At 47.4% G+C, this 26,345-nt stretch overlaps 1 protein-coding gene across 2 annotated transcripts in view; it reads left to right on the top strand.

The window, feature by feature from the left end:
• CBL (Cbl proto-oncogene) overlaps nucleotides 1-25,855 on the top strand; it is a 36,649-nt gene extending 10,794 nt beyond the window's left edge. Inside the window, exons 2-15 of one of the 2 annotated variants that reach the window (XM_025207642.1) lie at nucleotides 8,689-8,835; nucleotides 10,207-10,363; nucleotides 12,297-12,418; nucleotides 12,942-13,079; nucleotides 13,814-13,901; nucleotides 14,464-14,595; nucleotides 15,071-15,274; nucleotides 16,987-17,118; nucleotides 17,356-17,733; nucleotides 18,376-18,470; nucleotides 19,074-19,229; nucleotides 19,700-19,803; nucleotides 21,063-21,245; nucleotides 23,319-25,855. In XM_025207642.1, the coding sequence (XP_025063427.1) occupies nucleotides 8,689-8,835; nucleotides 10,207-10,363; nucleotides 12,297-12,418; nucleotides 12,942-13,079; nucleotides 13,814-13,901; nucleotides 14,464-14,595; nucleotides 15,071-15,274; nucleotides 16,987-17,118; nucleotides 17,356-17,733; nucleotides 18,376-18,470; nucleotides 19,074-19,229; nucleotides 19,700-19,803; nucleotides 21,063-21,245; nucleotides 23,319-23,584 (2,302 nt within the window). In that variant the 3' untranslated portion in view covers nucleotides 23,585-25,855. The remainder of the gene's footprint in view (nucleotides 1-8,688; nucleotides 8,836-10,206; nucleotides 10,364-12,296; nucleotides 12,419-12,941; nucleotides 13,080-13,813; nucleotides 13,902-14,463; nucleotides 14,596-15,070; nucleotides 15,275-16,986; nucleotides 17,119-17,355; nucleotides 17,734-18,375; nucleotides 18,471-19,073; nucleotides 19,230-19,699; nucleotides 19,804-21,062; nucleotides 21,246-23,318) is intronic. The other variant, XM_025207643.1, reaches the window with a different exon arrangement.
• Nucleotides 25,856-26,345: the final 490 nt, after the last annotated feature.

Raw genomic sequence — 26,345 nt, 5'->3', positions numbered from 1 at the left:
AAAATCCAAGTATGCTAGTACCAATGTATTGGCTCTTCAGCATCTCACAAAACCAGTACCTTGTAGCCAGTCGCATTTTGGTTACAGATGAGAACCCAAATTAAGATTCTTCACATCCCTGCAAATGATTGCAACTAATGAAGAAGGAATGAGCAGAAATATTTAGACCTATGCTCTCATGTTTTTTTTTTTTAATGTCCTCTCAAACCTTTGTTGAACACACAATACTAATGTGACACATCTAAAACTGCAGGCTAAATACCTGGTGCTCTTTTATATTATACCAAGAACAGGAAGGCAGCGTTAAAGGGTTTTTTTTGTGTGTATGATTTATTTATTTTTTTTAAGTATCTTAGCAAGGAAGTGACGGTGATGCTCTGGGTTGAGACTCTTCTTGGTAAAAAGGTTTATTGCATCTAATTAACATGCCAGATGCCTTTTTTCCCCCATTGGTACCTTGATGAATTGGTCCACAAAAAATCAATGCAGTCTAGCTGACTCGGCAGACTCGTGTGGAGTGGGCATGTAACTTGCTGGTTTTAAAATGTCTGTCTTGGTGACAGTGCTAGAAATATCTTCACAGCAGCCTGGGGAAGTGCTTTTAAAGCTCAGTGGCTCAGCATTGCTCTGGAAGGTGACTCCTGCTGTTGTCAGTAATAGTTAAGCGGAATTTCATTCACTTCCTGTGTTGGAAGTTTTGTTGAAAGTAGTTCCGTCCTTTCTATTTTTAAACCTGATTACTGTGTGCAGAGGACTCTGAAGCTGCCGTTGAGTTATGAATGTCATCTCGGGATCACTTTTTGGGCGTTTATATGCAGCGCCTGTGTGCAGGGGGCAAAGCTACAGTAATGCTGAGAGCGCGGTGGTTGCTGGTGGGGTGGTAGTACACAGCTGTTCTTTCTGGAATGTGAATGTGGCACAGCTATTTATCTGCTTAAGTTGAGCCCTCTATTACATTTTTGAGCCCTTAAATCTTCAGAAAATTTAGTGTCATTCCTGGGAAAATTGATTCAAGGGCAGCTTCTATTATGCCATTTATACTCGGGTCTTGAACCCATCTTCATTGAAGCAAAGGGCTTGAAGTTGGAACGTGGGTTCTGTTTTGGGCCCTGTACCAGGGTCCCTATGCAAGTCTAGCCCAGCCATTAAACTGCTCTACACCTCTGTTTCCCCATCAGTACAGTCGGGGCACTTTCTTCCTACGGGTGTTGGCATCCTAGGATTAAAGGCTGCTTAATAGCAAACTGTTTATCAATGAGACTTTTTGGACGCCAGCAGAGCTAACTGATGGACATCTTCAGGGCTCTTGTCAGAAGAAATCCTGTTTTAATCTGACTCTTTTTTTTGTTGTCAAGCCCAGATTTCTCCCAAGCTGTATCCGATCAAAGCAGTTTGCTGGTCTAGCAGATTTAACAGCTTGAAATTGCTGGGCATGAGAAGTAAGCACATGATAGGGTCTGAGTTCAGATCACATGTTGTCATCAGTGCTTACAGCACCCAAGAAGCATGGAGTCCTTTTGGATATAGCAGTTGCACACTTGGGTGTGTGCTGCTACTAACCCATAGTCCTTGCTGGGTCTGGTTTTTATAAACGCCATCTAGTGTTAATTGCACGGTGCTGTTATAAATCCCTGGAGAAACTCAGGGTTTTATTTCACATCCATTTCTTTTATGTAGCCATAATTTCTTGCAGCACTTGTCAGAAATATGACATTATTCTGGAACGATGAACATGCAATTAGGACCTGGAAGTTCTGAATATAATTTGGGCTCCTACCATTGCCTGCCTGTGTGGCTTTATCCAGCCCCTATTTTTATCTGCAAAATGTGGGGAGGAAGGGGGGAATATTTTTGCTCCACTGAGTGTGTAGACCTCATCATTGGTGTGATCTTCTTGGTGATCAAAAAGAGGCTTAAAGATGACAGCAAAGGAGCAAGCTGCAACAATAGACCCACACGTCTAAGGTATGATTTCTCAACCTGTGGGTTGTGTCCTAAAAACGGGTTGTAAGAATATACGAAAGGGTCGTGTACAAACTTTAAAAACGGATCAAACTCTTAAACTGGACTCTCCTTTTAAAGGAGGAAAGCATGGGAAACCGGCTTTTCCCTTACAGGCTGACAGAGTTCCAACCTGCGAGGGGCTGCTTGGTGCCCCGCTGCCCCCCACACTGGGGGCCTGGGGACAGGGGGCAGCGGGTTGGGAGTCAGGACTGGCCGTTGATGATTACAAATGGATCCTGGTACAAAAAAGTTGAGAACCACTGGTCTAGGGAATCGGGCAGAATGTCCTGTGTCAAGCACGTAGCAGAAGCAGGTGGGTTGGAAGAAGCTGTTTTAAAACCATGCAAGTCTCCGGTAATGGCAAGAAATAAAATACCTGGAAATCGTTACCTTTTTGCTGGACTGCAAGTTCCTGTGGTTTCCTAGCCACTGTTTTTGATGAATTCGCACTGAATAAACCAAATGTTTGAAGAGAGGAGTTTACATGGGTGTGTTGTCCCAGCATATGTAGCAGCACCCCTCTCTGAGAATGGCGTTAAGGAGCCTAACATTTGTATTTTCTCCCCAAAATTTCTGCCTTTAAATCCATACCTGCCCATCTTATCTACTTGGCCTCTTTTCTCCTGGTGTTGGGGGGAGAGGGTGTTCCCCTTCACACCCCCGCCCCTTTCCTGAACTCTTTCAGGAGCATCTCTTGGGCCCTTCCTCCAGCCCTAATTTGCCATTCTCCACCTTTCCAGGGCATAGCCTTTTTAATTCTCCAGTTGAAATCTCAAGCCTCCCCTTTCCTGTTTAATTCTGGAGATAAATAGGAGCTGTGCAACTCGCTTGTATTCCTCCCCATGCTCCCCCCGCCCCGCAACTCCTCAGTATCATTGACCTGTGATCTCTGCCAGTCTCAAACTCTGCTGATTTCATTAATTTAAAGAGAGAAGTTCGAGCTAATTAGGGTGTGATTCAAGTAATTCTAGCTTGGGGGTTGTTTCGAGGCCAAGGCTGGTCTTATAATTACAAGCTTAATTCTGAGGTCAATTTGAGCATGGCTACATGCAGAAATGTACTCGGTAGATCACAGCTGCCAAACCTGTTAAGTATTTTCACTTCCATTTTCGGAGCCGAGGAGCCCAATTATCAGAGGTGCTGAGCACTCAAGTTCCAGCAGTGGAAATTGCCGTTGCTCAAGCATTTCTAAAAATCAGGTTATCAGCGGCTAATGAGGCTGTGAGGCAATTTAGGAGATTTGAAGAGCTCGGGAATAAGCTAATCTCCATCGCTGCACCATTTAACTCCTGCCTTGCAGGATCTATAGTGCCTTATTGATGGAATGAGCTTCACAGGTCTGCAGCTCGTTCCCTTCAAGTTAGTATAGTGTCATAGTAGCCGTGCCCGGGAGTGTCACTGGCATAAACCCTCCCCAGTGCAGACCAAATTGCACCAGGCCTATCCGCTTTAGATTAGCGCTTAAAGGGTTGAAGGCTGTTGGCATGGGAAAACTGGATTTCTGTAACTCCAGTAAATGCTGGCATTAATAAAGGGGAAACTGGGATTAAAACCTGCCTTTGCTGTTAACCGTTGTGCAAGATTTGAGCTCTTACAGTGGAAGACCACTCCTGTCCCGCAAACAGGAAACCGGAAAGGAAGAGCCTGCTGCTGCAGGTCAGTGGGGACCCAGCGCCAGAAAGCCGAGTTGGGGGCAGAGCCCGGGGAGAGACTGCTGCCCAGGATTTCGCTGGAATTGGAAATGCTTGGTTGACCTGTTAACTTCCTGTGAGACATGTGGAGCAGTTGTGAAGCTGTAGGAAGGAAGTAGCACAACCACAGTGCAGGGGGAGTGAAGGAGGGGGAGAAATAAGGAACACATCTGCTCGGAGCCTTCAGATCCTTCCATGAAGCCCTAAACTGACTGACTGATCCCCCGACCCCAGTTAGCTGGTCAAACTATCCTTCACTTTATGCTGTTTCCTTTCTATTGTCTCTGAGCACTGCTAAAAACCAGCCTTTTAGAGGCTGGGCACTCGGAAGGGAGCACAGCCAAGAGTAGGAGTCAAAATGTAGGCCTGACCAGCCCTCATTTAGTAGGGCTGCCGCTGTCCCAAGTGCATGATTAAATTTGTCTTTAAACAGTCTGTTCCCACCCAAGGAAGGATGCCTCCAGGCTACTGCTGCAGAAGTTCATTAGCTCATAAAATACTTGGAGTGGGAAGGTTCAGTTAGCGCTTTAAACCCTCTTCTCCTTTATATATGGAGGTTAGCTGACTGCTGGCTAGTTAAGCAAGCACTTCTTTTGTCTTTAAGCATGAAACCTCAGGCCCCAAAGTTTTACTTACATTGCAACTGCTGCTTTTTGAGCCTGAAGCTTAAACCACTGAACAGAATTACCGGGTACCTCTTTCTTTTGAAGCTGTGTTTCAGGTGTGGCATCTAGGTCGACTTCAAATAGCAGAGAGATCCAGCTGCTTGGGGTAAAACTGTCAAACATGCTTAAATGACTGAGGAGCCAAAGTCCCATTGAAAGTGAACGGGACTGGGATGCTGAAGCCACTTAAATGCTTTTGACAACGTTGTCCTCTGCCTGCAGGACCCAGCTGCCCCTGCACTTCTAGGTTTTGGGGGTTGAGGGTTTTCTATTTGGCCTGGGATTTGAAGCAACAGAACTGGTTATAACTGCGCATCTGTTGCAAGTATGAACAATAAAACCTCAGAAATCAAACTTTGCTGCAGTAAAATATTGCTATGCTGTTGCTTGCTAACATCAGTGTGGGCCTCTTTCTTTACACACATGTAGCTGTGTTGCTTAAAACAAAAGCTTCATGACCAAGACCCTGTTTGAAGGCAGCAGTTTGCTCTCGTGTGGTTCGTTGTAATTTAGCAGTCACCAGCATATTTGCTACGCTGAAGCATGTCCTTCTGGGATGCATTCATTCTTCAGCCAGGCTGTTAGTGCTTTTCCCTCCTATCTGGTAACTCGCATGAAATGAGAGCAATTTTGGCCCCGAGGCTGCAATCATATCTCTGTGGCCCTCATTAGAACCATTTTGCAGTAGTTCAGTTCCTAGCTCTGCATTTGAGAATAGGTCTGAAGATGTTGCGTCGTAGCCCAAATGCCTTGGAGCCAAATAAAGATAACTGTCCAGGCAAAATACTTCTTTCGCTGCTTCGGTTTCATCGCGTGCTTATCGGTTACAGGAAGGTTACTAGTTCCCCAGTTGTGTCCACACCTTCTGTCACCTCCGCCCTGCTGCCTGGCACCAGTTACACTTTGTTCCATTTTTTTTCATGTAAATGCAGTGTTCAAATTTGTGTGGTTAAACTTGCACAAAGCGGGTATTTGTACCAGCTCCTCTGATGCCCTTGCCCAACTGGAGGATCTCTGGAACATGTTTTCTACGCTGAGTTGCAATGAAGCGCGACACCATTTTCCCTGTCCCTGGCTCTATGTTTAAATTTTCAAGCAAATTACCCATACTTGCTGATACACTGAGTTAAATTTGAACAGCTTCTTTCTGTGTTGAGGGTGCAAAGACTCACTCTGGTTCCATTCTTCACTTTTTGCTTTTATTTATTCAGTTGTATGTGTGAGTTGGCTCTGTCCGTCTGTGTCAACTTTTGGTGTCATTTTAGATTATTATTAGACTGCCCTCACTGAACAGCACAAATGCCTCTTTCCTTCCTATATAATGACATAGCCTGGCTTTGTCTACAGTCCCAACTTTTGTGTTGAATTAATGTCCAAAAGTTCAGAGTGGACAGGTCCTACAGCTGCGTCCCCTTTATCACTAGGGTTTATCAGGACAAGAACCAGTTCTCATAGTATATAAAAATCCCACTACTCAACTACATCATTTTCAGACTAATCTATGATACCTAGTAGCATGTAGGAAGCCACTGAATAAAACTTTACAGAAGTATGTGGTTTTAGGAGTCTTAAGCTCATTGAATACACACACAAATCATTGTTCCACACGCTGGCCTCTATAGGCATTAGCCTTGTGTGGCTCTGGAGAACATTTCATTATTCTTTAACACCTTCTCAAGATTTTTCTGGGTGTCACGGATGTCGTGCTAAGCTCATCCAACACTGGAGAGAAGAAAATGCCCGATGTGCTGAACCTGAACCTTCAGAACTTCTTGTTCTGTAACTAATCCATGTAGCTTAGTTGTACCGTTATGACACTGCTTCCACACTTGTGTTGGGAATGCTCCATACATACCCAGCTAATCCTTTTGTCCACTGTCACACATTTGTGATACACTTCAGACTGGCACTGGTGGCTTCATTCCTTTGAATGAAGCCAGCTATTTTTTTTCCAATGATTTCTAACTATTTTTTCCAGCTCTTTGAGTTGGTCTAATAAAAGCTATCAGATTTACCCAAACAGCCTTGCCTTCCTTTGAAGGAGCACAAGTATAACCCTCACCTTTGTGGAAGCACAAGTGTTGGAGTCTTAGAGCTCCCTTCCGTCTCCCTTCCGCAGCCATCCCTGGACTGGTTGCTTGTTGGGAGAAGCAGAAAATATGGGCCAAAGTGTGTTAGACTTGTTCTGCAGGTCTAAAGTTTGGCTGGCTCTAGTTTCAATCTCTTATGCCTAAAATAGTGTTAGGTATTAGACTTCAGAGGCAGCTAAGGAGCTGCTTGCATTTGCCCTCTGTTGAAATTGCCCTGCATTGCCAAAGGAAATTGCACACACACGCGCGCACAGCAACGCAGCATTCACAGAGAGCTTTTTTTTAATATCTTCCAAGTGTGGACATATTCTTCTCTCTACGCTCTGTGTTGTAAGGAAACCTGATAGAAACTCGATACCTGTAGAGCTGCAGATTCATCTTGCTGCTCTTAAAATACACAGATCTTGGATGTTGCAACAGGTCCAAATACAATGTTTATGTAACATTAAAATAGAGCTGGCTTTGAAGAGTATCTTGCAGCTGTTGCCTAAGTTCAGCCTGAGCATCTGTTGGGCTCAGATCTGTAAAAAGTGACAAAGACCAGAATCTCTCTGTCTCCAGCTGACAGGTTCTGTACTCCAAGCAACTCACTTCCTTAACTTGGGCAGACGATCAGATGTATGCAAGGAGAAAAAAAGAAAAAATAATGCTCATGTAGGGGCTTGTTCTTTTGACTTTATGCCTATTTAAAAATGCTCTTTCTAGACTCTGCAAAACTTCAAAATACAGGGGATTAAAACACCCAGTGAATCCATGGTGAGGCAGTGCAGGGAACAGAAGCTGATTGTGGCTTGGACTTGGATTCTGGGGCTGTTGCTGGAAGTGGAGACCATAAGTTGTCCGTTGAAATATCCTTGTTCAGGGACGTGAGCCTTGCTGCTGAGAAGGGTTTGCAAGGAGTATACAAAAAGAAGCAGCCAGGTGAATGACTGGCTATGTTGCTGGGCTGAAGCTGAGAGTTCAGCTCTAAAATAAGTCGCCTTATTGCACTACAAGAAGCTTATTTTATAAATGTCAGCTTTTTGCACTAAAATAAATCACTTGCAACTCTAAAATAAGTCATTTTAGCAGATTTGCATCTCGGGGCCAGTTTATTTCACCAAGGGCAAGCCTGCAAGTAGGGTGAGGAGCCTTGGGCTGAAAATTGGTTCCAGTTCAGTGCGATTGGATGACCTTGTTCATAAAACTAATCAAACTAGCGAAAACACTGGAATCAGTGGGCACATGCTGGCTATATCTCAACTAATTATGTTCACGGATGCGGTTATCCTGCAGTCCTGTTGTAGCTAGCTAGCTGCCGTTGAAAGCAAGACATGTTAAAAGGTTCCTGTGAATGACTGGATCCCTCTCTCAGGCATCCGGTGTCCAAGGCTGGTTAGCCTTGAAGTGGGGAGCTTATGGTACCTAGCATTGTAATAGCCTGTGCGGCTCCATTGCTACCAGAGCCCCCGGTTAGTATTGATCTGCCAAAGCCGTCCTGAGAGAAAGCAGAGTTCACGTGCCTCTCCCTTACACCGCTATGTCCTCTCCTCTCCTCTCAAATGTGTGAGGCCACTGGGGCAGGGATCCCCCGCAGCCTAGCCTGCAACTCCAAGACCTGAGCACTGGTGATTAGGAATGGGAAGGGGAGCACGTCCTTCATAAAGAAGAGCGGGGAGAGGAAGCAAGCAAATGAATGCTCCTTCCACTGGTGAGCAGAGAGCTGTCCCTAACGTCCCTGCTCGTGCTGTCAGCCAGGAAGATAATTACTTTGAGCCTTTTAGGGGGAAAAGAGCATGTTCTCATGCAAGATATAGCTACCTGGGGAGTGCTGGATGTGGCCCTAGATAAAAAATAATGCCCCTTAGAGGCTCCATGGTGGAAGACATGGAGCACAGGCCGTGTAGCCAAGAACACTTGGATTCTGATTCTGCTCTGCCTCCTGACTTGCTGCGTAGCCTTGGGCACATCTCTTAACCTCTGCCTCCCATCCACAAAACAGACCAAAATGCCTCCCTACCTCGGAGTGGTTGTGAAGGGAGGATAATAAGTGTTTGAAAATATAAATCACATTGCGACCTGCTGTGCATTAGACAACGTGGGCTGAAAGCAACAACTGCCTCTTTGCGAAATGCTCCTAAAAGGGAGGTTTTTTCCTGGTTTGAGGTAGTTTCTGGATTTCTTCAAGCCGCGTTTCTGGCTGTCCTACCCGGGGCAAAGCCTGATTTCTCTAACTTCTGCTTTTGTGATCTGTTGCAGGCGCAACCTGACAAAGCTGTCCCTGATCTTCAGTCACATGCTGGCAGAACTGAAAGGCATTTTCCCAAACGGCCTCTTCCAGGGAGACACGTTTCGGATCACGAAGGCAGATGCTGCCGAATTCTGGAGAAAGGCTTTTGGGGAAAAGTAAGTTTCTCAGCGTGTTTCATATGAGAGAGAAGATCAGCACTTACACGTACATCCTGTGTATTAAAAATGCTGCTTCTGCTTTGTGGAACACAAATGCCCTTGTTGGATTAATCATAGAAATTAGTGATGGGAAAGACCCATTAAGTCATCTCATCTCCTCTCCAAAGTCCACAGTGCTCCCTACTCTCTATTTTTCCAGTTCCTTATCCAGTCTTGTTCTAGCGTGTCAAGTGATGGGGCTTCCTTGCTTTCCTGAGGAGGCTGCTTTCCTGTCATAAATTTTCCCTTCTATTCAGCCTAAATTTTTCCTTTTCTTAACTGAATCCCATTACTCCTCATGACAATCTCATGTGCTACTATGCAAATTTATTCTTCCTCCTCTTTGGAGACTGTGACCACATCCCTCAGGTTAGTTGTCTCTTAGCCAAAATGTTACATTAAGTTCCTTCAGACTTTCTTCCAGTTAGTCGTCCTGATCTCAGAATGACTTTTATCCCAGCTTCTCTGAACTCCTGTCCGTTTGCGTAATGGCCATGTTAAGATAAAAGGGAGGAGACAAGTGCAACAGAATATATTTAGGGAGAGTTGCTGAAGTGTCAAGTTTTTTTTTTCCATTTAACAAAACGCTGACAAAATGAATGCTACCAGCATCTGTTATTACAGTGTTAGTTGAATGGGACAGCGTCTTCTGCCTAATGAAGACGTAGATGTTAGCAGATGTCCAATTCAAAGTAATAATACGTAAACTGTGGAAGTCCAAATGAAACCTGTTGGACGTGGAGGGTGGGAACGGGTCTGAAATGTGGTACACCCTTGCCGTGTATCTTATGGACTTCTCCCCTCTCTGTATTTCAAAAGGAGAAAATAAAAGCTGAACTTTGGAGCTTCTGATTTTGGTCCACAGTTGTCTTCACTGTCTGACTAATCATCTCTCCAGATATAGCTGTGTGCTGTCTTTTGACTGTTTTGGTCTTTCCTACTGAGAGACTGGCCTGGACTGCTCCTGCTGCTGAATTAGGAAGCAGATCAAATGGTGACATTGCTCCTTGCCCTTGCTGCAGTGTGGATTGTGGGCGCTGATGGGACTGGGGAAAGGGAGACCGGAGCTGGGCTTGCAGTACCACACTTGTGCCATGCAGGGCGGTGACCTGGAGAATGGCCCTTTTCCTGCTTACTGCTGGGGTTGCAGAGAAGTTTCTCCCTTGCTCTCGACAGGAGTAAATCTCTCTCATGGTGAAATTGCTTTTGCCCTTCCTAACTTTCCTCATGGGGCATATACATTGCATGCAGCACAGCTCTGGCATCAGATGGTGATGGTTCCCAGCAGTCATGCCACACTTGCTGATCCTTCCCTTTATCCCCTGCCAGGACTATCGTTCCGTGGAAGAGCTTCCGCCAGGCCTTGCATGAAGTACATCCCATCAGTTCCGGGTTAGAGGCCATGGCCCTGAAGTCAACCATCGACCTGACGTGCAACGACTACATTTCAGTATTCGAATTTGATATTTTTACGCGACTCTTTCAGGTATGGGCCAAGGGACGCAAGTCACTCGAATGCGTAAGATAGGGACGTGTCAGGCTGCTTCAGGAGACGCACTTGCTTAAGCCATAACAAGCAAGTTAATACTTGGACCGCCTTTGCTTTTCTTGTCCCCATACAAGCTTCAATAACAGGTTGAATCCTGCCGTGCAGTAACCCTGTGTAACGTCTTGCTACAGACAAAAACATTCTCTAAAAATAAATGGGAACTGCAGCATGCTCTCAGGATCCTTCCCTGCATCAGTTTTTCCCCCTTTAAAGGTCACTTTTAAACTGAAGTAGTGACACAAACTCCTGTGAGCCAGGAAATGTGAAGCTTGCTTAGTTTATCAGTCCATCCTCCCCTGTGCCCTTTTTAATTTCGGGGGGGGCGGGCGGGCTGTTTGTTTTCCGTGGGGGCGTTTTCAGAAAGGAGTGTCCACATGGAACTTTTGATTTCCTGGCTTTTGACCCGCTGAAACCATAATGTCACATAAACATTGTGTGTTCTGTATGATACAGACACCTCTGTTGTCGAATCAGTATTAATATAGGGTGAACAAAATCTGAGTCACTGGCAGAACTGAGCTTGAGAGTGGAGCTTTTGATGGTGCAATAGGAGACTTCCAAGAACAAACGCTTTTTTTCTTTGGCTCTGACATGCCTTTTCCCCATGTGATAGGGTGGGTTGTAATTAAGATATGTCTAGCTGGAAAGTTCCCATGTTCAGTGTTGCAATGGGTCTGATCTGATTCAGGATTTCTTGCAACTACAGTATGTAAAAAGTGGGGTAGGAATTGTTTATAATTTTTAGCACTGCAAACTGCTCAGCTTATTCTCTTCATATGCATTGTTCACAGTGACGTCTGGCATTTATCTGTGGCTGTATTCATTCAGAACCTTGTACAGGCAATAGTTACCATCACGCTCTGCTGAGGGTGAGTGGGTGGTTAGGTATTGCTATCAGACAGAGAACCAGGCCAAGAGGTTAAGACACTTTCTTGGAGCCCGTCAGCAGGAGAACTGGGGCCAGTCATGATTTCTGGTGCTTGGTCCCGGGTCTACTAACCCCCCTGTTCTTTCCATAACTCACTTGTGAGTAGATTGCTGTGATACAATTATTATCTGTTCTTGGGCCAGTTCCTCTGAGCAGAATGACATCTTTCTTGCTGGTTGTTAAAGACTGTATGGTTGGGGTTTGTGTCTTGATTAGCTTATTGACAAGAGTTTCTGCTCAACACCTATTAAGTACACCCATGTACCATTCTCACTCAACTTGAAGTTTGCCTGCCCTTACTTCTGTTGGGAAAGCAGAGGTGGGTTTTTCCCACTTGTGAATTGCACAAAACTGAATAGTTCGTCTCTGGCACGCAGCAAAAGATAACAGCAATCATTACACCTCGGTTTCTTCTCCCCCAAGAATGATAATCAGTCATGCTTTTGCAATGGTAGAAGATAACACTGCTATCCCTAAATTCTGTTTTAAAAATAACTAGTACTTTTTTGCTCCTTTTCCTTCGAAATGGATTCCATGATTAGCCTCTGTACAAGCTGTTGGCGAGGTTTGAGAAAGGGAGTCTTGGGCTACCAGACTTTGGCCACAAAAAGTCCTTCTCTCTGCCTTTGTGATGGAAGGGGTTAACGCCTTTCCAGCTGAAACGCTGCATAATTCAAATGTCTGGCTTTTTGTGCTCCGGTTTGTGGTGCTAGTACTTTGCCTACTGGCATGGTTTGTGTCAGTGAAGCCATGCTATTTTGTGTTGTCTACTCGAGTCCTAGCGCTGCTGGCTGTCAGTTGGTTTTAGCTCATACATTGGACACAGTGGAAAGGAAGTCCAGTTCTTTGACGGATGGGCTGACTTCGGATTAAGGACAGTTGTCTATATTGGTACCTCTTGGAAATGCAGAACTAATGATATTTCTTTTACTGTTTCTTTAGCCATGGTCCTCTTTGCTCAGGAACTGGAACAGCCTAGCAGTGACTCATCCTGGCTATATGGCGTTCTTAACATATGACGAAGTGAAAGCAAGGCTTCAGAAATTCATTCACAAGCCTGGCAGGTTAGTGCTTGAAAGCAGGGGCTCTTTCTCACTAACTCCTCTCATCCATTGTTAATGCAGCACCTGATGTGTCAGAGGCAGCTTGGGTCAACACAAGGCATTAGTCCACGTTGCTTTTAATTTGCATTGCACCTGGGCTAGCAGAGAGTTCCTCCCACCCAACTCAGGAAGAGAGAAGCCGATACCTCTCATTCCTAGGAACAGTCAAGTATTTTGAAAAATAGAAGCCCTATCATCTTTTTGTTGAATGAACGTGTGTGAGGATGCTAATTTTCGTTGCAGCAAAGGATTAAGTTTACCCTGATACGAGTATTTTGATGTTTCATCCACTTGGATCAGATCGCAGCATTCTCCTCTGGATTGGCAGGAGGGTGAAGGGGCGAAAGTTGGTGTAACTCTTCCATTCCTCCTGCTTTTCTTTATCTCCATCATGAGTGAGCCCAACAGAGCTGTTTCCTGGGCACTTAATCGTTTTGGCCGACCTGTGCCAAACTGACGGCTGTGTTCCTTTCTCTCCGTCCAGTTACATTTTCCGATTGAGCTGTACCCGCCTTGGTCAGTGGGCCATCGGCTATGTCACCGCAGATGGGAACATCCTGCAGACTATCCCCCACAACAAACCTCTTTTTCAAGCACTGATCGATGGCTTCAGGGAAGGCTTGTAAGTACTTCACTGTGATGTTTTCTGCCTCTTGCAAGTTGAGGTGTGTCTGCAATGCAACATTTGCTGGGGGCTCTCCCCTTTCCCTGTCAGAGTGCCGTCTCTGCCCTGTTGGAAGCAGATGGGTTTTAGACCGTGTTTGGTGGATTCAGTCATATGCCATTCTGCCTGTTGGTACAGGCAACATCCTGCTGAGGTCAAGTTGGCAGTAAGCACTTGCTGAGCTCCTGTGAGGAAGTACCTACCTTCCTTTCTATTTAGGCCCTGATTCGGCAAAACATTGCATTGATGTGAGTAATTCCCACGATGTCAATGGAGTGACTCATACGCCTAATAACTTACTGCATTGGGATCCAGAGGAGGGACTTTGACTCTCAAGAGTGTTCTTACAGAGAACTCTCTTTCCCCTTGCTTATCTGACTTCCCTTCATCTCTGTTAGAAGTTGGTGACTACCTTGGGTATCAGTCTTGCTTCTTGAGCCTTGATGCCACTCTGATGACACCAAAACTAGCACTGTGACATCTGTTCTTTTTTGGGTGTTAATTTTATCCCTGAGGCTTTACGAAAGGGCAGTATAGGAAGAGAAGGCTGGGAACCTGCAAGTGCCAACTTTATTTTTTTTTTTGAAAAAGAATGATTTGTTCATTAGCAAAAGTGAAACCAGGAAAGAACTTGGGTTTCCACGGGCATTTTCCCCTCAAAGAAATTGCACGTTGTGTTTTGCTCCCCCTAGTTATCTGTTCCCCGACGGTCGGAATCAGAACCCTGACCTGACTGGTCTGTGTGAGCCCACGCCTCAGGACCACATCAAAGTTACACAGGTGAGCAGGGGATTCTGCTTTCTCACAACCTCCTGGCCTCGTACGCTCTAGTCTAGAATGCACCACTTCTGTTACCAAGGAGATCATACACTAGCAATCACTTCTAAGGCAACTGTAATGGATCTGGTAAGAGACCTAAAACTCTTCATATGGTTGGAGTGGGCAGGAAGGCTTGCAAACATCAAACAAAGTTTCGCCTTGATCTAGAGCTGATGGGTTTTAAGGTCCTTGTCTGGAGAAATTGGGCTGCAAGAGGTTCTTGCACCTGCTCTTGGTTAGATGTTTTCCTTTCTCCTTGGGTGCTGTCTCTGGCTTGCTGTGGTGTCAGAAAGGCTTCCAGGGCTTTTTAGGACGGCTTCAAGTCCCATTTTTTCAGAGCCTGACTGAAGTAGGGCCAGCATTACAGTGGAGTCTCTGAAAGTGTCTCTTGCTGTTGGGCTTTGGTTTGGGGTTTGGATGTTATGATTCTTTTCTGTGTCTCTTGGTTTGGATTTCTTATAGCTCTGACCGACAAGGCATGTTATTTTCCAGAATCAGTTACGTCTATCTGTCTTCCCACCAGGAACAATACGAATTGTACTGTGAGATGGGCTCCACGTTCCAGCTGTGTAAAATTTGTGCGGAAAATGACAAGGATGTGAAGATTGAGCCATGTGGCCATCTGATGTGCACTTCCTGTCTCACTTCGTGGCAGGTGAGGAAAGCCAAGCTGTGATTGACCTTCCTGGGAGATGGTATATCTTCTGTCCCACTTAGATCCTCGCAGGTACCGAGAATTAAGGAGGGCGCTAAAGGTACAGCCTCAAATGCATATTAATGAATCTGCAAACTGGGAATTCCAGAGTGCCTGGCTGCAAAGGAAGCACAAGAATGAAGCTTGCCAGAGACTTGTCCCCACGGGATATAGGGGCTGGAATTCTGTCCAAAACTGATTCTACCCATTAGACTTTACTGTCTCTCTGTTGCCTCCAGAGAAGTTCATTGCTGTATTTATAGCACATTTTTAATTTGCCTGTCCCTCATCCCCGTCACCAAAGTGCATTTGCCAAAAAGATGTTACAGATGAAAGGCTTCAACTTTTTTGTATATAAGTTCTAGTCCCTGGGTTTGGTTTCTGTCATAACAGTGGCTGTGGAAAATCACTTCATGTTTTTTGCCTTCCTTCACAGGAATCGGAAGGTCAGGGCTGTCCGTTCTGCCGTTGTGAAATCAAAGGCACAGAGCCCATCGTAGTCGACCCGTTCGATCCTAGAGGAGGAGGAGGGCTGTTGCGGCAAGGTGCAGAAGGAACTCCTTCACCCAGTTATGACGATGATGATGATGACAGAGCTGATGATTCCCTCTTCATAATGAAAGAATTGGCTGGAGCAAAGGTAAACGTGCCGCAGGGCATGTGCTGCTGGAGACAGTGGTATCATGGAGGTGAAGACTCTGGGCTGTCTCTTGTCTTGCTCACCTAGGTCCGCTCAATTTGCCGAGTCCCTGGGCAGAAATGGCAGTCTGTAGCCCAGGTTCATGATCAACACAGAGATGGTGAATGTGGCCGTACAGCGACTGAGGTCCAGCCCAGTGCTACTGGCCACATGCCATATCTCTGACTTTCTATATGTTGAGAGAGGTAGTTAGCTGTGTTAGTCTGAAGTCAGGGTAGATTTGTACCTTATAGACTGACTAAAGCGGAGATGCATAGCATAAGCTTCCATAATCAGCAGGCTTGCTTCATCAGATGCTGTGACATTATGTTGTCATGGAAAGTGGGGCACCGTCCAGGCCATTAGGAGAACAAAATAGCTGTGTTGATCTACCAGAATGTAAAACCTAGATTTATAACACTTCTCTGCATGCTGAGCAATGCTGCTTTTTGATTTATTATCTGCAATCAGCATTATCAGCAGAAATTGAGCCATTTTCCATTGCGATGGGCAGAAGCAGCCAGCGAGAAACGGAGTCTTTCCAAGGTGCTGATGACTGAACTGGGTACCGGGCAGGCCGTTTTGCTGAGGAAGTCGATTTGACTGTCATCTTTTAATACGCTGCCTGATTAATCTGTGTAATAAAGATGGGATGACTGTTGGCCATCAGTGCTGCTTCCTGCCGGGGAGATGCATGCAAAGGCTGCATCCTTTATGGATTGCTGTGCAGATTTTTTTTTTCCTGTCAGCTCATTGTTGCCACTCACCAGTCAGCAGCCGGAGCTGCTCTGATGCATGGGGGAAAGAGATTGAACCTGGCTAGTTTTCAATAATCAGTATCATCTTTTTATAAAAGGGTGATTCCTCTCATTTAAAGAAACCTTCTGAATAATGATCAGAATCCCCTTTGACTTTCACACTGGTTCCTTCTCAGTACAATTGCTCATGTAAAGTTCAGTGTTGTTGTCTTGGACATGGGTGCCCTCATTGTCCACCGTGGGAGTCAAAATTTGACTCTCTTGATGCAGGGTGACTCCTGATTGTGGTTTGCAGTAGACAAGTGGTCTGGAATCTGCCAGTCATGTAAAAGCTGTGCCCAGTGTCTCAGCGTCACAGAGTGCCATCCTCTGTCATCAAGTGATTTTTGTAAGGGTGAGGAAAAAAGGGGGCACTTTTCCCATGTGCCAGGTGGTGAAACACTTTATCCAAGGAGAAGGATGAAGGCTTTGAGACCCTCTTGTGCCAGTGAACGCTGATTTTGGGAGAGGGGCATCTTGTACACCTCTCAAATGTAATCCCGCTCCCTGTCTGCTGATACAGTGGAGCGTGCCCTCTGGTGGTGAACACAGTATGTGCTTGCTTCAAAAATGCACACAAAAAATGGGAGGCAGTTGGTCCAGAAAAACAATGCCAGTGTCTGAGAGGTGGGTTGGATGTGTGCTTGTAGGGTAGAGCGCCAGCTTGGGGCGTCCTGCTGACTTAACAGGGTTTGTCCCCAACATGCTGCAGCCAGAACATGCGTCACCTTTCCTTGCACACGCAGTATGGATATGCTGATGTGTTCGGGGTGCGGTGCCAAAGTGGAGCATGAAAGCATGAGGAGCCTGCTGCTGTGCCGGGGCAGCTTCTCAAGGGCTCGGCACCGGGTCATTTTCTTGACTTTCTCTTTGCAGGTGGAGCGCCCTCCCTCTCCATTCTCGATGACTCCACAGGCCTCACTGCCCCCGGTGCCCCCACGGCTAGACCTTCTGCAGCAACGAGTATCTAACTCCTCTGGGGCTTCCAGCCCAGGAACCACGTCCAAGGTAAAGGCTTCTTCCCTTTCGCTTTCCCAAAGACAGGAGGAAGGATTTCCAGCAAGTCAAACCTAGGGGTTTAGTGCAAATTCCTTGTTTCTAAAAGTCTAAGGAGGGCATTTGGGGGTTTTATGCAGTGAGTCTAGAATTAATATCTCATAGATGAGCTCCTAACTGGAGTATGGGAGAGGGCTAGGCCTTCTGCTTTTTAAGCTGCATTTTCAAGTGGCTTCTGCTGTCTCACAGGTTGTTCCCAGTTCTCTTCACAAGGATAAACCTTTGCCGATACCTCCGACACTGAGAGATCTCCCGCCTCCGCCTCCTCCAGACAGGCCACATTCCACTGGGGCAGAGAGCCGACCTCAGAGACGCCCTTTACCCTGTACGCCAGGAGATTGTCCTGTCAGAGACAAATTACCACCAGTGCCCTCCAACCGTCAAGGGGAGCCCTGGGCATCACGGCCCATTCCAAAAGCACCTCCCGTAGCTCTCAGCCCTAATGACCCATGGGCTGGTAGAGAACTGACAAACCGCCATTCGCTCCCATTCTCCTTGCCCTCTCTGATGGACTCCAGACCTGACGTACATAGGCATGGCAGTACACTCAGCCTGGATACTACGACGGTAAGGTCCAGTTGGGCAGTGCTTCCCCATCTGAGTGGAGAGGGAGGGGATACTACTTATGCCAGACTTGAGCTCTTACAGAGCTGAACAGTCATTATTTAAAATGTGTATGCATATTACCTGCTGGATAGGAAGGGGAGTAAGGCAGAGTTGCCTCTGAGCTGCCATTAAATAGCCATTGTGCTGTGGTCACTCCTTTGAGGCCAGTTGTGTTTTAAGCAAGATTGTATTAGGAGATGGTTGGGGGTGGAGGGGAATGCACATTTGTGGTTTTTAAAATGTATGTATCCCATGCAATGTGTAAGAAATGCCAGTGGACATTTGGAGTCTGTATTTGGAGACTCTTATTTCCACCACTGTACTGTATTATTTCACTTACACTGGTGCCATATGCTTCTGTCAAAAAGAAATGCTACCCAGACTGTCTTAATTCCTTTGGCTCGCTCTCCTTGATTGTTTCCTTCCTCTGTCTCAGAGGTTTAAAGCAAATTAATTACTTCTAGCTGTCAACAAATCCGCTTGCAGAGACAAGGTTTCTTGAAATCAGTGTTTTGGAGTACCTACGAGGAGATGACGAGCCATTCATGTCTGTCTGAATCTGCTGACTTCACTGGGGTTTGTAACCTAAATTTCACCTTGCAGAACTTGAACAGCGGACCTCCAGCAAACTCAGAGTGTGAGCACCCCAAGATAAAACCTTCTTCATCTGCCAATGCCATCTACGCTCTAGCTGCCAGGTGTGTTGCTTTTCAGTGGAGGCTCTATTTGGGGCACAGATGTAATTGTGGGTCTCTTCACATCTCAGTACTCATCAGTGCAAGAGTTAGAATTCAACACTGCTCCGATGGCATGAGCAGGGGATTCAATCTCTGAAAGAATATGAAAGCACGTGTACAGCAGACCCCCTTGGCAGAGACGTGTAGAGATCTTCAGGTGTAGATCTACCAATAGGAACTTCAAACCAAATGGGAATTGCCCAGCACTTGGTGCATTCTTAGACAGCCTGGTGTATAATTTCAGTCCCAGAAACGTTAGATACCGCAGTAAATATCTCAGTGTAAGGCTGCACCTTTTTATTGCAGAGAGACATGGCCCAAGGCATGAAATTGAACCCTGCCTGGGAAATGTGTATCTGGCACAGTCACCATGTAGCTTGGACAAGACTTTTGCTAACGGGTTTAATGGAGTCTTGCAACCAGACGGCTCAGAATTCCAGAAAGCCAGAATCAATTTGAAAGTCTTGCTGTGGCTTTGAGAGTTAGAGACAATGTCACTATTTTGTCATTAACTGAATTTTCACTACTTTCCACCTGCTTTTGATCCTCTTCCGTCTGCCCCAGACCACTGCCTGTACCAAAACTGCCGCCGGGGGAACAGTCTGAAAGTGATGAAGACACTGAATACATGTCGCCGTCCTCTCTGCCTGTGGTGCCGCCAGGTCCAGCTGGACAAAAACCAGAGCTCAAGCTGCCTTTGGAAATGACCCAGAGTTTACGGTGAGACTCCTGTTGTCTCCACAGTGCTTGCAAAACCACACTGGGCCAAAGGAACATGTTTGTTCATTGTGGCTGAGATTTTACCCAGCTGCTCTGTCTGCTGCCTTTTCCCCACTGATGCTGACCAGATATAGACTAGAGCAGTGAAGGAAACAAATTGTGAACAGTGCTCTTTCTTAGAGTCCCGATGTTAGCCATACATGGCATTGTTTTATCACCCCCGTCCATTTCCGTTAGGCTTTTGACATCAGCTGGCATGGAAATGCAAAACTCCATTCACAGCTTTGCCGCCTCGTTTTCCAGTTCTGCCAGTTAATGTTCTTCTGAACTGATCTGTTGTATTGCAGTGAAAGCAATGTGCTGCCTGTCAGGGCAAGCAGTCAAGAAGGATCTGTATCATGGGCTAAAGTGCTGAGGAAACAACAGTTTCTTTCCTGGTGGGAAACTTTTTTAACTCCTCTTTCTTGCAGAGTGTTGGAGTGTGACCGGCAAGCTGATGGCTGCACGTATGAAGCGATGTACAACATTCAGTCGCAGGCAGCATCCTCTAGCTTAGAGATCACAAACATTTTTGGTAAGTAGGCAGCCATGCATATTATAAAGCAACCTTGAGAGAAACCATGGAGGAAGCGAAGTGATGAGAATCCAAGTTGAAATAGTCTTTAAAGGTAATGTGATAGAAGCATGACTTGCTTTTGAGGGTAAATAGTTAGACGTCAGCATGACTGTTTTGTCATTGTGGAGTGCAGACTGCAAAGAGGGATCTTAGGTACAAAACCTACTTAAAGTGGGGAAGAGAAGCAGTAAGATTTGTTTTTTTTATAGATAACCAATGGTGACTTAGAAAGTTCAGTATTATGAGGGTTTTGTCTTCTAGGCTTATTCACAGTAGGGAGCTGGGCTGCCATGAAATCATCAGCTCAGATGTGTTGTCTGTCCCCAGCTGTTCGTTTTAATTCATGGGATATTGTTCTACCTAAATTTTGAAATTCCTCATTCCCAAGCCTGCCACTTCTCCTCCTAGTGTGAATCCATGTCAAGGTGCTGATTTGCACAGGCTAAGAACAGGCTTGTGCCCCAGTTAGCCCCAGTAATTCCAGCTGGCAATTACAGCTGACCATCCTCAGGGCAGAATATTTTTGGGAGTGGACCAGGCATTCTCACTGAACATTTTCAAACCTGTGGAGGCTTCTATCCCTAGGGATCAGAATGAACTCACATCTTGATCCTTTTGGAAACTGAGGCAAATTCAGTCTCTTGTCACAGCCCTTCTGCTTAGTCAAGATGACTTGACTGGTTTCTTGGAAGGCAGTCACCAAAAATGAGTCTGCCCAAGTGAGATCATTGTGAGGAGGGCTGGTGAGTGTGTCCTTTTCTTGAGGAAGTTGATGAATTCCATGTGTGAACATGACACCCTGCTTACTAATGAGACCAATGCATTAAATGTCCCTGTAGAGAACCAGTTAATTGGGTGCACTAGAGAGGTCACGAATAACTTGCAGCTACACCCAGGGGCCTGACTAAAGGAGTTACACTCAAAACAAGTGTGTGGTATCTCTCCTGTCCCTTTTTTTGGCTTTCTGCTGTGGGTTTGAGCAGGGAGGGATGTGCCTGGCTATGTAAGCTGCAAAGCTAAAGGTGTGTGTGCATGTAGGACAAAGTATTAAAGAGGGATGGGTAGGCCCTATGAAAGGATTTTACCTCTCTTGACATGGGGTTTCGACAGCAGAGCTCAACACAGCTACTTGCAGGACCGAGCAAGGAGTGTACGATCTGTTTTGGAAAGGCTCTGAGCTATATAGGTCTGAGCTGACTACCTGTGGGCTTTCCTAGATGAGAGGGATCTGGCTGCAGCTGCTGCCAGTAACGGCCCCGAGGAGTCTGAAAATGAAGAAGATGGCTACGACATCCCTAAGCCGCCTTTGCCCATCGCCCTTGCACGTCGCACACTGTCCGACATCTCCAATGCCACGTCTGCCTTCAGCCGGATGTCTCTGGATGGGGATCCTACAACAGGTGAGTGCCCTTACTGCAGGAGCTCGCAGCAGGGTCTGACAGTGTGTCACACCTCTTGGGAGCATCTCATAGACCTCCTCTGTAGGCTACAGGCTTGATCCTGCGCTACAGAGGTCCTCTAGTCCTTATGGGTGAAGATGGAGTAAGCCTTTGAGTGCAATCAAAACACTGCATATTTGCATATTTGGGTTTATATTTGCTCCATTCACCTAAACTTCAAGGCACCCAGGTCACCTTCTGGCACTCAGGTCAATCTGTTGCACTCGCTGAGAGAGGAAGTTGAATGCCCGCTATAGTTGTATTTAGTACAGACACGTGGAACTGCACAAAGAGAACAGGGATGAGCGATGACCCTGTGTGCTCCTCTCTCTCATCACATCTGTGCTGGTTCAGGCTACTGGGGGTGGTTCTTTACCAGCAGATGGAGCTAGCTTACCTTCCAGGGATCTCAACCCCTGCTCAGTGGTGCTGGCTGGCTTCCCAAGGTCACGCCGCCTGTCCTTCTGGGTGGCATGACTTTTTCTGAGAGTAAACAGGTTTTAGCTGCCCAGAAATCTGCTCATCTGCCTGAGCTCCTCCTCTCTCCGCTGTCCAGCTGCTTTTGAGGGAAGCACCGCCAACCTTCCGGCGATTAATTTTGCACCGTAATTACAAGGTTACTCTCCGGAGGAGGGTCATTGTGGCTGACTCCTGCCGAACCCACCAGTTCGTGTCAGAGCGAAAGGATGGGGCAGCTGTGGCACAAGCCCTTGAAAGTGACCCCCATAAATTTCTCCCCCACTAAAGGGGTCTCAGAGGGATTATCTCCTAGACCTTGCATGACTTAGGGGTGAGGGAAGGGGCAGAACAGAGCAGTACCTTTCTGTCCAGGGTCTCCAGGCCAAATAGGCTCTTTCTTGTCTTGGTCACTTTGCTACAAAACCCCAACCTGAAAGTTTCAGGTTGTAGCTTTCCCTCCTGCAGACTCACCCGTGGAGCCAACTCCTTTGCCTCCAGCTCCCACTCTTCCCCTCCAGCTCTGAGAACAGCAGCAGAGCTTAGCAACATTGTCACCTGCCCTGTACCCCACTGAAAAAGGATCAAGCACTTGGTATCTTTATGTTCCCAGTTGTGCCATTAGCTCTGAGTAACCATAGGGCTAAGCGCCTTCCTTTCCCTGTGCCCCAGTTTCCACAACTGTGTGAAGAGGCTGATGAAGCTGCCCCACCATTGCGAAATGCTTTGAGCCCTGTGGATGGAGCAGTGCTTTAGGAGGGCTCAGTAAGCATTACCTTGAGGAGGTTTTGTCATCCTCTGAGTCACTGAGTATTGGCTGCTCCCAGACACTGGGTGCTAAGTGAGCTGGCACTGTGGTGCGGTCTATTGTGGTAGCTCTGGTTGTGTGCTGTTCCACACAGCGCATCTTTCTTCCCCTCTCAGTAACATACCAGTGGCCGCTCTTAAGCTGACGTGCAGTCTTTGAGATTTGCTTCAGTTCATGCTGTGTGGGGAGGGAGCTCTTATTCTCTCAACTGTATAAAAGGATTTTATATCTAAGCCCTTTGTTTTCCTTTGATGATTGAGGAGCCGGGCCGCCTCATGGTGGGTGAGGCAGCTCCAGAGAATGCTCTGCCTCTAGAGCCCTCTTTGTCTTAACACTTTGGACATGCGGTGCTTCAAAAGCCTTTGTCATGCTAACCACTTCCTTCCTGGTACCAGGCTGCATAGCTCCCTCTTCCCGACTGGCAGCTTGGGCATTTGTACTCTGAGCCTCCCCTGGAACTGTTGCACTGGCACCGGGTGTTAGTGCAGAGGGGGAGGAACAACCCTGGTTTGGGGAGCAGAATTGAATGGGTTCTTTGGATAACTAGGTTCAGCCTTGTGCTTGCTTCATTCCTAGCCTCAACCAGCAGTGTATAGCAACCAGCAGTGCTGAGGGGTGGGCCAGTGTGGCCTCGTGTCTGTGGAGGCTTTCCAATGCCAGAAGGGCAGTGAGAAGCATGCCAGTACCACTGCTGCCTTGTCATGAGACCGCAGGTGAATGCAGGAGCTTGTCCCCTCCCCACAGTAACACGCACCTGTTTTTCCTTCCAGGTTTCTCTGATGGCACTCAGGTTCCAGAGCGGCCACCGAAGCCTTTGCCACGGAGGATAAACTCCGAACGAAAGGCCGGCAGCTGCCAGCCGGGGCCTAGCACCCCCCCTCAGCTCTCCAGTGAGATCGAGAACCTTATGAGCCAAGGATACTCATATCAGGACATTCAGAAAGCACTGGTCATCGCACATAACAATATCGAAATGGCCAAGAATATTCTCCGGGAGTTTGTTTCCATTTCCTCCCCTGCACACGTGGCCACATAGCACATCCCCTCCATGCCTACAGCTTGTGTGGACCAACTGCCTGGGCAGCCTGTAGCCCAGCTGCGCTCACAAGGGGGAAGGGGGTTCCTTTACGGGCTTCCTGCTGGATTCAGCCTTGCCTCTGAAGCGAATCAGTTAACAGGTTTATGTGGTTCCAGATTTCAAAGCAATGGAGTGAGACGGAGCAGATTGGTGTTTTATACAGTGTGTGTCTTGGCATCCTTTTTGGAGTCCTTTCCCTGCCTCTTGTGCGAGAGTACAGATTTGTTTCCCAGGGCGCTGGTAGACGAAGGGGTCACGACAGGTGATTCTGGAGCCGGTGCCTGGGGGCAGGGCAGTGCTTTGTGCTGTGAATTCTAGCGGAGTGCTCTGAAAGCGTCTCCGGGTTGCTGTGGTGTGTCCTGTGGCTCATGGTACTAGATTTGGATCTGTTCACTGCTGTGTGTTTGGCTCAGGCTTTCTAGAGCAGTCGGTAGGTGGCCTTCTGCTGGGAATAAATAGGAGAGCTTGGAAGAAACCTCTGCATTTCTTCCATTTACTGCGGCGTCCCCCTCCAGGCCCAGAACGGTGTTTATTGCTCACAATAGAAATCCTCTTTAACCTGGATACTGTGCGACTAGCTGCAGCCAGGCATCTTTAGCTGCTTAGCGCTGGGAGTTGAACTTCTCCCGGTCTCTCTCTCCTGCTGCTGGCAGGGGCTGGCTGCACCAGATTCCAGGGAGTCGGATCCGTTGAACTTTGTGTGCATGTTTCTCAGGGCTGGGGAGGGGCTGCGCACTGCCTGCTGCTTATCCTTTTAACCCCGAGCATTTCTGCAGAAACACTTAGACTTGATCGCAGCTGGGCTGGACTCACACAGCCCCCCTGGTTGCTCCCGCACACCCTCGCGTATAGGAACGTCGCATCTGGTAGACAGTGTTTTATTGCTCTTAACTGCATGGCAGCTGTAGCAGACCAGTGCTCTTCACACACATTCCATCCTCTCCTTCCGAGAGCTTCTGTGCGAGCCAGCCATCCATGTGCCTGGGTGTTCGTGGGCTTGGCACTTGTGTTCTTCAGCACCTTCTCCACTTTGCAGTACAAACGCGATGGTTCTCTGCACGTCTGTCTGTCTCCCACAGCATAGGGGCCCTCTCTCTTTGCTACACCAAGGCGTTGCCCGAGCTTGTCAGGCAGATGATGCAGGGAAATGGGGCATTTACGCAAGAATCAAACGGGACTTTAAATGTCAGCGTTGAACTATCGCTTGTGGACAAACCTGACTTGCTTCTTATCCAGCTTAATCCCTTTCACATCATGTGTTTCTGATGTACAGTAAGTAATTGGTCCCTTCAGAGACGTGGAGGATTCAGCCCTGCTAAGCTGACAAATGAACATATTGCAGCCTGGGGTCAGCGGACATGAGCCTTTCAGGTCTTGCCTTGCATCGGTTGGTTCTCTGTGGTGTCCTGCGCCGGAGCAGCAGTTGCCACAAAGTGAAATACTGTGGTTTGAAGTAACCTGAGGATGGGGCGAGGTTGCTTTGTGCAGTTCAGCCATTTTGCAGACTCGGTTACCCGATTCCTCATCTCAGATCAGAGCCCAAGCCTGATTCAGAGAGAATTCAGAGCATGAGCAAAGGGTCCAAAGGAGGACATGGCACTAGGTTCTCACTTGATGTGGAACAAGTTTCTTTCCAAACCTGCAGCCTGGTTGTTGTTGCTGCCGCGTGGGATCCAGGTAGTACGACCCAGCTTCCACGCGCCTCACGCATAGTCAGGGGTAGACTCGAGCCCTGCTAAAGGAGAGGGGTGGTTGAAGTGAATGCCCCCATGCTCCATGAAGCAAGCTCTTTCTCCTGCTCCTGCAGCCGGGCCTGTGACAGTGGCCAAGTCCTGCCAGCGTGGCATGGCATGCTGGGACTCCAGTCCAATGCCAGCCCTGGTCAGCACATCTTCCAGAGCCTTGCGAGAGGAGAAGCTGGCACAAGGGCAGCTCTGCCTGCTCTCTCAGTACATCCGCAGGATGCAGTAGCAGTTGTGACCCTGACCCAGCAGTTCCTCACATCTGAGAATCGGTTCCTGCTCTGTGCTTTTCCAGTGTGTGCTGGAGGCCCCACTGCTAGCAATCGCCCCTCTTTAACACCCCCTCTTTTGCATCTTGGCCCTCAGGAGGGCCACCCACATGATCCGGGGACTGCAGGGCAGACCCTACAACGAGAGGTTACGGGACCTGAACCTGTTCAGCCTTCACAAGAGAAAGCTGAGGGGGGACCTGGTGACCGTCTATAAACTCACTAGGGGGGACCAGAAGGGTTTGGGGGAGACCTTGTTTCCCCTAGCACCCCCCCGGGATAACAAGGAATAACGGCCACAAGTTGTTGGAGGGTAGGTTTAGATTAGACATCCATAAGAATTACTTCGCAGTCAGGGCGGCTAGGATCTGGAACCAACTGCCAAGGGAAGTGGTGCTGGCTCCTACCCTGGGGGTTTTTAAGAAGCGGCTTGATGCCTACCTGGCTGGGGTCATTCGAGCCCTGTTTTCTTCCTGCCCAGGCAGGGGGGCGGAGCTGAAGATCTGCAAGATCCCTTCCGACCCGACTTCTATGATTCTGTGATTCTTTCTTGAAGGCTGCGGCTAGCTGCGGGTTGCTTTGGGAGCCAGGGTGCTTCTCATCTTCTCTGCACGGTCTGCAGGGCAGCAGGGCTGGATTTCCCCCAGGGTGTTGGGGCTGCTGCCATGGGAATTCAGTAAGGAGCTTCAGTCATTGTCCCGCTGCAGA

Source organism: Alligator sinensis, unplaced genomic scaffold (genome assembly GCF_000455745.1).
Source record: "Alligator sinensis unplaced genomic scaffold, ASM45574v1 scaffold1241_1, whole genome shotgun sequence".
NCBI lineage: Eukaryota > Metazoa > Chordata > Crocodylia > Alligatoridae > Alligator > Alligator sinensis.
This window is presented reverse-complemented; position numbering and strand designations above follow the sequence as displayed.